The 11,771-nt window shown below is 32.8% G+C and overlaps 1 protein-coding gene across 2 annotated transcripts; it reads left to right on the top strand.

Moving 5' to 3' along the window:
* Positions 1-10,434, top strand: LOC108913153 (heterogeneous nuclear ribonucleoprotein H). 2 transcript variants are annotated; one of them, XM_018718640.1, is made up of 7 exons: positions 1-148; positions 203-459; positions 514-654; positions 3,075-3,213; positions 5,153-5,331; positions 8,079-8,260; positions 8,318-10,434. In XM_018718640.1, the coding sequence occupies exons 2-7, from the start codon at positions 207-209 to the stop codon at positions 8,540-8,542; spliced, it is 1,119 nt and encodes a 372-aa protein (XP_018574156.1). In that variant the 5' UTR covers positions 1-148; positions 203-206; the 3' UTR covers positions 8,543-10,434. The 2 variants fall into 2 exon arrangements, with proteins under 2 accessions (XP_018574156.1, XP_018574155.1); XM_018718639.1 differs by having other exon boundaries at positions 5,153-5,358.
* The last annotated feature ends 1,337 nt before the right edge of the window (positions 10,435-11,771 follow it).

Here is an 11,771-nt window from a genome sequence, read left to right as displayed (position 1 = left end):
TTGTGTTGTTCCGCCATTTTATTTTGGTGGGATTCTGGGTTGGTTTGTGCTTGTGATTATTCGGCTTTAATATTATCGCAAAAAAAAAACAGAACATTTATTGTTTAGATCAACTCAATAAGCCACACAAAGCTTGCTGTCCAATAAGGTAGCGTTTATAGAAAAATATTCGATTGCAGCTAGTGACTGACAAAGCTTTCAGAAAAATGTCTGGGGGAGGCGACAGTGAAGAAGGAAATATCGTAAAGTTGCGAGGACTGCCTTGGTCAGCAACAACAGATGATATTCAAAAGTTCTTTAGAGACTGCAAGATACTTGGAGGCAAATTCGGCGTCCACATGACATCTTCTCGAGAAGGTCGCCCGAGTGGTGAAGCTTTTGTAGAATTTGAGGACGCAGAAGATGTAGAAATTGCCATACAAAAAGATAGGGAACATATAGGAAACAGATACATTGAAGGTAAGTTAAAACTTATCATTTTTTATTCATTTTTAACATGTTGCGTATGTATAGTGTTCAAAGTCAATCGGGCTGAAATGGAATGGGTAATAAAAAGATCGGGCCCTACTTATGGTTCTAACGAGGATGGCTGTGTTAGATTAAGAGGACTTCCTTTTGGTTGTTCGAAGGAAGAAATAGCCCAATTTTTCACTGGTACGTAATTTTTATAACTGTATTAAACATAGCAGATTTTATTGAATCATGTTTATAAGAGTGATGATGGTTTGTGTAATGTGTTTTCAAAAGATGTTTTTGTTTTTTGAATCAATCTTGTAAACATTGTCGAAAAGGGAGAATCGTTTCTTAAAATATTGCATTTTGAAATTTTTGATAAATTCATTTATTTTGGAAAAAGTCCTAATCTGTATCGGTAAATAATGACGTGATATTTATGGCAGGGTGTATACCATCTGAAATTATTAGGGAGTTTTATAAATCTGGAAATAGGTATTACGAGAATTTTTCAAATTTTCAGGAAATTTAGTTTTTATTTACAAAGGTTTGCCACTGAATGTTACTACTAATTTTACGGCGTATATCCACAACACCCCTGTCGTAAATTTGTTAGTTGACTGTCGTTGAGAATTAATATGATTATGATATTAATATTCTCGTTACATTAATCATTACTGAACCATGTTTAATTAATACTGTACAATAGGGATTTTGAAACTATTAAATATACAAAAACATTAAATGGGTAAGATAATGCAAAATTTAATAGTACTTGTTAACATACCACTAAAAAAAACTAAGAAGCAAACTATACCAGTGTGGTTCATGAATTTTTTCCGTCACGTTACAAAATGAATTTTCAGCTAAATTTTAATAAAGTTTTTTTTTTAATAAAATTCAAATGAAGAAGTAATTTTTTTCAGTATATCTAATAAATAGTTTAAAAGTCAACACAAAGTGGGAAAATATGGTTCAAAAAATGTTTAATAATTTTGGCTTGTTTGAATACTAAATAAGTGCAATCTAAATATATTGGTCAATTTTTAATTTAGAGGAAGAAGGAGTTATTTTTGGTGGACCAAAATTATAAATAACATTTACATTTTTCAGAAAATATGGAAATTTATTGGCGAAATTCTAATAACTCATTTATTTAGTATACACCCTGTAATATACCACAGTAAAGAAAGTATGATTAGTTTGTGTCTAAATAATCCACTATAATATTTTCATGTATATACAGTGTGTCCACCGATTGAGTGCATGTGGGATGTAAATGACAAAAATTTTCGAGTTGAAATTTGAGCTTCTAGGTATCATCTCTGCTTGGCTTTAAATTAGAAAGTTGAAAAAATTAGTTCAGTTAATTAATGTACAGGGTGTTTTTATGATGAATTTTCAAAAACTGTCAAGAGTAAAGTCACTTTGTTTTTAATCAAGAATATTTACTTACGAAAAATTATTGAGAACTAAAAGTTATGACAGATTGTCAATTTTCAACTTGATCAGCCAACTTTGTTTTTTTTTAATTTTTCACAACCACAAAGTATAAATTCCTAATTATTTATTAGAGAAAAAAACGTAACTAATATAATAAACATAAATAAACAAATAATATAATGGTTATTTAAATGTGCTGCTACCAACCACTACACATCGCTCAGTGCACTTGGTAAATTCTATGTAGGCATTTTGGATTTCTTGAAAGACGATGGCATTCATTGTATATTTTATTCTTCGTTTCAATTCAAATAAATCGTTATTCAACAGGGACCCATAGACTTTCTGTTTGAGATAGCCCCATAAATAAAAGTCCATTGGAGTTAAATCAGGACTTCTAGGAGGACAAGGAATTGAGCCATATCGCCCAATCCACCGTCCAGGAAATTGACCATCTAGCCATTCTCGAATGATTGTTGATAGTAAAGAAAAAAAAACAAATGTGGCCGATCAAATTTAATATTGACAATCTGTCATAACTTTTAGTTCTCAATAACTTTCTTAAATAAATATTTTTTATATTTTTAAAGACAGGTACTCTACTCTTAACAATTTTTGAAAATTCATCATAAAAACACTGTGCAATAATTAATTCGACTAATTTTTTCAACTTCGTTTAACGTCAAGCAGAGATGAAGGCCAGAAGCTCAAATTTCAAGTCGAAAAATTTTTGACATTTACACCCCACGTGCACTCAATCCGTGGACACACTGTACTGAACACACACATAGACACACTGTATGAATAAACGCCAATTTATAGACATTTTCTTTTTCCTCTCCTATTCCTGTTATGTAAGAAATGTACCTACACATTTTCTTCCTGTTGGTCACCAACAAATGGGAAGGACAAATAATGAAGGGTGTAGATACATGTCTTAGGTAATGAGAATGTCAGTGGAAAAAGTTTATAAATGATCCATAAGGAATGTAAGCGAACTTTATAAATTTTTATGGTATTTGGGAAATTACTTCTGTTTAGAACAAATGCAATATTTTACTAAATCTTCCCGTGTTAGGCGTCCTCCAGGACCAATTGATTGCAGTACCTAGCAGTGAGTTTATATTATGAAAAAAATTTTGAGTTCAAGGGCTTGATCGCTTGGGTTGTTTGGGTAGGGTTGGAGATAGTGCCCAACGGAATAACTCTTCTGACTGACTACTCGGGGCGGAGTTCTGGGGAGGCGTACGTACAGTTCGTAAACAGAGAAGTGGCAGAGAAAGCTCTGCAGAAACACCGAGAAAAGATCGGACACAGGTGGGGTATGCGGGAGGGATAGGGTCATCCTCCTACAACATATTTTTATTTATTTATTTCTTAAATTATGTATGCGTAAGACGGGTTTCAGTTGTTCCCTCTTTTACTTATTCGTGTCCTGTTTATTCATATAAGGGCATTCCTAACTGAATTAAGAATAACAGATCTATTCCGTAACAATTCGCTTAAAATTTCAAGGCCTTCACATTTTAAGGACCATTAAGTTTATTTCTGATTCTGTAACTTGTTATTGACTAAAATTTTTTAAAAATTCTTTAAAATTGTCCCATATAAATCAATTTTTAACCCTTTCACTGCTCCAGACGTATATATTCGCTAAAAATTTATAGGGCTCAAACTGCTCCAGACGGATTAATTCGCACGAATAGTTAAATTGGATCAGGCTGCTCAAGCTGTATATATTCGCAACCGTGTGCATAGTGACTCGGTTATTGCAATTGGTAAGGCGAATTTTTGCGGGCGAGCTTTTACCGATTGTGACAAATATTTGTATGGAAAGTGGTACTGGTAATAGTACCAATATTGTTCATGTTTCTTTCAGTTTCTATTTAGTACATATACTGTATTTTATTTTATGTAAAACTATAAGTGGTCTAACTGATCCAGACGTATATATTCGCACACGATAAACTTTTGCGCACGGCGCGGTAGCTACGTTCAGACGTATTGCGCAGCGAAAGGGTTAAAGGGGTATTAAAAATTTACTTTATATTTAAAAGTGGCATTTACAACATATGTTGGTTAAGCAGATTTTCATCATAAATTAAATAATTAGTTTAAAAAAATATATATATTTCTGAACATTTCTTTATAGGACTTTTTTCATCCTGAAATGAGATGTATGATATTTTTGTCGGGGTAAAGTTTTTGTATTTATAAACAGGACACTAGAAATATGGATAATAATTAAAACTTCCAGTTATTTAATTTTATTGCATATTTACAAATTATTTCATACCTGGTTTTGACAATTTTCTTCCAAGGTTAACCTTTTGTAAAAATGTAATCTAGGTAAGTTAGTACTTTTTTATTTAGTTAGATATTTCCTCCACACAAGGAACAGAACGTTTAAACAAATCTTAAATAAAGGATCGGTCAAGCGATAGATTTTAAACTTAGTTTTGCCTAACTGGAAATGTCTTGTGCGGAGAAAGTAGATAATTGTTACAATCTGGAAAAATTATCTATTTTCCTTTTCAGGTGGCAGAAATGCCCAATTAAATGAAAAAAGTACTAAAAAAATGTCAAATAATAATTATAGACAATATTTAGGTAAAATACTAGAGTATGAGTAAAACGAAAATTAAATGTGCCAAAAAATGTTTATATTTTTTTGTTTTAAATAATTGTAGTTTTTTGCAAATATGAATACTAAACAGAAATGTTGACACAATGGTATTAATATTTTTGCTTTTAAATAAAACATTAATGTAAAATCGAATATATTTAATCTTGTCAATTTTCTATAACAAAATAGAAACAATTCAAAATATGTATTTACCCTTGGAAACAAATTAGTGTAAATATAACTTGATGACGCCATCGTAACAAAAAGGTGTTAGTTTAAAATTATATTTCTTTGAGTAATTATATTTATTTCATGTCTTATAAAATAAAATTAGAAAAATGCTATTAAAACAGTTAAACTATTGATCTATACGTGGACACATTTTTTTATGCTGATTCGAAATTTGTTTTTCTCCTATTTCCGGGACCTTACACATTGTCAACTGATTGTAGAGATACGCTAAACAATTTATCATAAGTGCATGATTAAAGTTAATAACAAAAAGCTAAAGAGACCCCATAATATTTCGTAACAAAGCGTAGGTTTTTTGTAGTTTAACAGTACCCGTTCATAGACTTCTAAATAGTTAAATGTCGTAGCGAATCTTGAAACTCCACGATTACTCCGCAGGTACATAGAAATATTCCGCAGCAGCCTTTCGGAGGTTAACAGCGTCCTTGGTTACCAAGGTAGGAGGGGTGGCTCCGGATCCGGCATGTACAACTCACGACCTGGTCCATACGACAGGGACCGTGACCGCTATGGAAGCAGTGGCAGATTCCAGTCGAGAGGCTCTCGCAGTTTTAAAGGTGCCAATTTTTCAAATAACGGGTCAGGTAAACCACCAACATCCTTATTGCTTTTAAAAGATTCTTAGTTTTATCTCGTGCAACATTTTTCATGTAAATACATTAATCCCATTTATTATTTTCAATAAAAATGCGAATTCAGTTATTTTTTGAGAAATTATTAAAATAGTAAGCATCACGTCACTAACGCTATGAGTACTGTCACCTAAAAATATGATAAGAGATTCTATTGTAACTTCAACTCTTGTATCCAAGTTCCATGTCGTAATATAAAAGCTGTATTATTTCATGATATATGAGATTTTATATTTGCCCAGAATTGAAGAAGTGTAACACCCCTAACTTTAGCCATTTCGCCCGCTTCTTTTTGAACAATTGCTAGTAATTGTACTCTTAAGGAGGTTTATCGGGTACGGAGGTATGTCTAAAGTCTAACGAGTGTTTCTGTAGATTTGCTAGTGACTAAAGTAGTAAGCCTTTAGATTTGGCAACGTTGCACTTGGCTGGCTTTGTTTGGATGCCTTAGCTTGAAATATACATCATATGTCACACCTGCGAATTTCAAATAATACACTACTTCGAGAACTGCAGCGTTGCCGCTATCACGCATAAGGCGGTTAAGTTAGTCAATGACAGCAGTTTGAAGGAGAATTATTATAAATTATGTATCTTACAAGTACCTAATCGATTTCTACGAGCTGTCATACGGTTCCTTAGATATCGGTTTCCTATTTATACAAGTTACTGTGGAAATTGTTCGTCAATTGTTGCGCATTCTAAGTGGAAAGACCAAAAAACATTTGCATTCTCATAAGACTGTATTAAATAGTGAAAAATTATTTTATTAATATCTCGTCCTTAGTCTACCAAACTAGTCAAATTTTTTTTGAGGATTTTCTTCATATTAATAAACTTATATTAATTTTTTTATGAATATTTTTTCGTCAATTCCAAATCAGATAACCCTCCTTAATGTCGTGTATTTTTATTCAATACATTTTCCATTCAACCATTCCTGATCTATTTTTTCCGCATGCTGATACTGGCAATTTTTCTATTCGTCGACTATGATAAGATGACATTCATGACAATTAATACACTAGATTTGATGTGAGGCAAAGTGGAAGCTAACCATTTTTCAAATTCCCCACGGTCCATGATCTCAGGGTAATTTCCTGTTCATAGTAACACAAACACGTGAACTATTATCTAAAAATCTGCATTTACTTCCGTCTCTTTCTCTAAGTGCTTTTAACCCTTGGAAGATTCTTTTAAAAATGCTTCTCATTTGCTGTTGATATATAAATCTTATGAAACCTTTTAAGATAATTGAAAAAAAATATATTCTTTGATTATTTTATTTTTAAACAACAAAAAATTTGTATTTTATAAGAGATTTTAAAAAATGGAATTGATGATTATTTTGTGCCACTCTTTAAAAATGTTTGAAAATTGTCACTTAAATTTTGATCATTCTGTACAGTACAAGTGAAAGTTCGTCTTGGCAGCCATTCAAAATATAAAAGCGTTTTGAGAATTTATTTATCTTCAAAATTTTCAAGCAAATATCATTTCTGAAGATATACAGTGATTGAGAATTTATCAAAAAAAAAAAAAATTCTAGATGTACAGGGGACCCTTACAAATACAATTTTGTAAAGAAAAAATCAAAAAGGGCAGTTCGAAAATGATTTAAAAAGTACACTTCTGGATGGCACTGGAAACTGGTCCACTGTAAAACCAGACCTCGCACAATGCGACCGGCATGGTGGTGTGATAAAAACGGACAAAAACTTTCGCAAGAAAAGAAATAAATACAATTTTATAGCACCTATTTTATATCGGCAAATTCAACTGCTTTTGCATTTATTAATTAATAAAATTAATGTGTGTTTTTAAATAATAAAATCATTTGTCATACCTGATGTTACAACTACAATTGTTCAAAATTTTATTCACCAATGTGTAAACACATTTAGGTCCATCTTGCTCAGTTTCTACAAACTAACAAATGTCTTGCTTCACCATAAATTAAAACGATATCTATCAACTACGAGTTGCTATACACGCAAACCATTTTTGACACCAACTACTAAAAAATTTGTAAACACCACAGATAACAGGTAAACACTATCACAACGACGATTGCAAAATCGGATTTCAATATTCGGAGTCGCTGAGGCAACGTGACTCTCCACGCGTATTGCGAATGATGCTGAGACTACAGTTGTCAAGCTATGTAGTGGTTGAATGTACTATAACTTCAACTAACATCAAAAAATGTTAATGTTACAAAACGTCACTTAGAGAAATAGCAGCAGATGATCAAAAACTAACATTGACATAATTAGCACCTTTCAAAAATTACCTGCAGCACATTTAAATATAATACATTCTTTTTTATGGACAAGATATAACTAAAATTAGGTTTCTTTGATACCCTGAATCTCAAAAACAAAAGATGACAGGCCCATGGCCTACAGAAGAACATGATCTTATCTTGATCTTTTTTCCATCCTAATTTTTTTGTACACTTCTAGATCACCCTTTATATCTGTTTATACCAAATCAACTCAACTAATTTCTAATTTAAGCAATCTTTAACTGCTTTCGGTATCCCCACAACAGACATCTTCATCTTGGACACAGTGTACAATTTTTAGTTGCAAATATCGTCTTGCTATTTTTACATTTAACACCACCCATCGTTTTATTCAGCCTATTCCTTATCATTAAGTAATTTCTAGATTACAACAGTTACGACCGCCCGTCGCCTTGGCTGAGCAACAGTCGTAACGGCAGCGAAATAGGGGGGCCCCGAAGTCCCTACATGGATTCGTGGGGTGGCGGGAGTGAACGCAGCGCGGGAATGCACTGTGTACACATGAGAGGCTTGCCGTTCAAAGCGACACAGTCCGATATCTTAGACGTGAGTATTTCACTGTTGATACAGTCGAAAGGACATATGTCAAACATTCTTTTTCAGTTTTTCAAGCCTGTTATCCCAGTTAACGTCCGGCTACTGCAAGACCATACGGGTCGGGCCTCTGGCGAAGCGGATGTAGAGTTCGCCTCCCACGACGACGCCGTCAGGGCTATGAGCAAGGACAAGGGTCATATGCAGCACCGTTACATCGAATTATTCTTGAATTCCGCGGGTAGTTCCAGCAATGGGAGCTCCGGTTACGGCCCAGGTAGGAGACGGCTGTAATCGTGCTCCCCGGCGATTCATGATACCTTATCCGTCGTACGTTAACTGTAAACTTAACCATTGGTAGAAAATCGGCTTTGGGAAAGACAATGTTCAGGGGGTTTTTGCAGTTTTTGTTTTTACGTTAATTTGAAAAGTTCTTGCGAGTGATTTTAAATTTATTTACTTTTTTTTTCTGAGAGTTCAAAATGTCTCGGGAGAACATTGTCTTAGAAAATTGGAAAATTTAAACTTACGTTTGATGAAAAATGCCTTGAACAATTTTTAAAACAATCACCATAGCTACCAATTTTCAAGTTATTCCCATTAGACTAAAGTTCCATCCTGAGGAAAAATTTGAAGCACAGTAACTGTTTTGTGACGAGCTTCGATTTTTGGCCTAGAAACTGTTCATACCCTATAAATCTTACAAATTAGAATGTTACAAGCCGAATGGTTCGTGTACGTTTATTTTATTATGAAACTTTTGAGTTTTCGATTTAATTTGCCAATAAATAAAAAATTCCAGGTAAACTTCAGTCAGTACTATATATAGGTGTATATAATATCGTAGCACAATTAATATAATCTTACAGCCAAGTAAGATAAGATCATTGTCCTTTTATGTGGTGTGGTGATGTCCTCAATAGCTACTCCTGTTCGATTTCTGTACTGTTTCATATACAGGGTGCCCCAATTTTTAGGCAGTTAACAGGAAAAAAAGAAACGAAGTGTAAATGTTTTTTATGAAATAAACCGTAAATATGGGATTATTTGGTAACCATAACTTTCTCAAAACTGCAAATTTTAACTTTGCTATGATTTTTTGTGACAATTTTTGCAGAATAGGGATTTTATCGGAAATCAAGTAAAGTAAAATTGTATACACCTCAAAAAGCTTGTATGCAATTTCTAGAAGGAATTATCTAAATTTTATACACAAATTTAAAAATGTAACGGATCTGCTATACTTTTCATTTTATGCATGTGCTTAATCCCTGATTATTGAAAAAAATGGCAGTAGGGTAAGAAATGTAGAATAGTGTTATTATATTTTGGATTTAGAAAATTGGCGTCTAAAAAAATTGTAACAGGCTTAGGATATGCAATTTTAAGAAAGTTATACAGAATGTCAAGAAATGGTGGACAAACTTTGGGATTTGGGTAGATCTTGCAAAAATGTCGGCATTAAGTGCAAAGGTTGTGCAATACAAGGAACCGTTTTCAAAATAAATGAAGATAACTTCAGTAGCTACTGGTAACTCTACAGGGTGAGCCCCAATAAATAAGATTTATATAAACTGGTGATGTTGGCTTTTCAGGGGCCTACCTAAATCCAAAGTTGCATATATTGTGTCAATATTGTTTTTTACATTTGTAAGGACTTTTTACACATAAAAATTGGGACGCATGTATCTGGGCGATCGTGTATGCCATTTCTTTTTTACTCGGAATATTTTAAGGTATTATTTATTTAATGCAGTAAGGATGTTTTAGTGGAAAACGATTCCTTCGAGCTGCTATTGAGACATTTTTATACGCACGAAACTTATCTAATACGATTACTTAATACTTGTAGGATAAAGTCATGCATAATAATGAAACAATGGGAACTTTTGCTCATTTTTTTTTTATACCAGAAAGACAGTTTTATTTTATCAGTTAGTAGTAGTTTTCTTTATGTGGCAGAGTAAATTTTTGTATCGGTACAATGTTTTCTGCTCAGCCGTCAATACTGAACTTGTAAAATTTAAATGAGGGTTCCTAATATTATAAGTTTTATTTACCCTTAGAATTGGTAGAGAGACAATGCCATGTATTAATGTGTTTTTGTGTTAACCAAATTTTCTTTTAAGCAAAATGTGTATCCTCCGTTTTTGTATCTGTGAAAAATAAAATTATTTTCAGTATTCTTCACTTCGTTTTGTTTTAGAAAGGCTGGTTTTACAAGTAAAATACTTTGCGGAAGAAAAACTTTATTGAACGTACTATACTTTTAGGTCGAAATTATGAAGAGTGGCCCAGACATAATATAAAAACATTATTACCATAAAGCGTATAAAATATAAAAAGATTTTTATAACGGTTCAATATTATTTGTCTTGTATTAAATCATGTGCTGCTCTCTATGCGCATCCGATAGAATCTATAGTCGTCTATAGACTGAGTTCTATGTCTATTGGGAAATGCATTTTTAGTGGATTACTTATATAGCTGTTGTATGATAATTCAATAAACAAAGATCCCTAAATAAAAAATTTAGATAAATTTGGAACGAATACATTGAAGATGAATTTTTCGAGGCAAAACGTCTGAATCTGGTTCGGGCTGATGCAGTACTGTATTGGGGATAGAAGTCTTGCAAAAAATGTAATAAAATTTCTAGGGTCGTATTTAAAAAAAATTAAGATGATGGTCCTGGAGAAATGAAATGTTACATATAAAAATTGATTATGCCATTCGATAGAGGGCAAAAAGTGGCCACGAAAAAGTGTTCTTCTTTTTTCAATATCACCTCAAACAAGGCTGAAATGAAACAAAAAACGGATTTCCAAAATTGCCCCCACTTAAGCTACTTCGTACCTCTTACTGTTTCCGAGATCCCTGTAGTGAGAAGCGAATTTGTAACAGCCTGTATAGTGACAGTAAACTAAAAATATGATAGTGAAGTGAATATGTGACAGTGAAGTGAAAATGTAACAGTGACAATATTCGTGTGAGATATAATTATATAAGTACTTAAATATATTAATAGTCAACGTTACAATATCTTGCAGCAGCATAAGCCAGGTGGTGGTGGTGGGTCGTCGATCTTGCTAAAATATTTAAGTTTTCTTGATGAAACCTCTAAAAATAATACATATTATGTTTTAGTATCTTTTCTCCATATTTGCTATATCTTGTTGCCTTCTAAACAGTTACGTCTATGGATTTTCGATCCCCGCACGCTTTTTCCTCGCTAGTCCAAGAGTGGAGAAGAGGTAACAAAGTATGAGTAGCGTCTTGTGTCAATGCTATTCAATGTACCTATAGGTACAGAATCTGTAGGTGTGTACAATGAAAGCCATTTGTTTCATACTAGGTGAAATAAACTTTTTTATGATATTGTGAGAAACAATTAGTTTGCGAATTACATGCTTCAATAGAGTAGTTGTTTCAAATAAATAACGCTTTCATAGCACCTACAGATTAGTACGCCACTCTACTAGTAGGTACAAAATAATGCTTTGTGCCAGTAGGCATTGAGTAG

This window comes from Anoplophora glabripennis, unplaced genomic scaffold, assembly GCF_000390285.2.
Source record: "Anoplophora glabripennis isolate ALB-LARVAE unplaced genomic scaffold, Agla_2.0 scaffold478, whole genome shotgun sequence".
Taxonomy (NCBI): Eukaryota; Metazoa; Arthropoda; class Insecta; order Coleoptera; family Cerambycidae; genus Anoplophora; species Anoplophora glabripennis.
The sequence above is the reverse complement of the archived record's forward strand: the minus strand, read 5'-3'. Positions and strand labels throughout refer to the sequence as shown.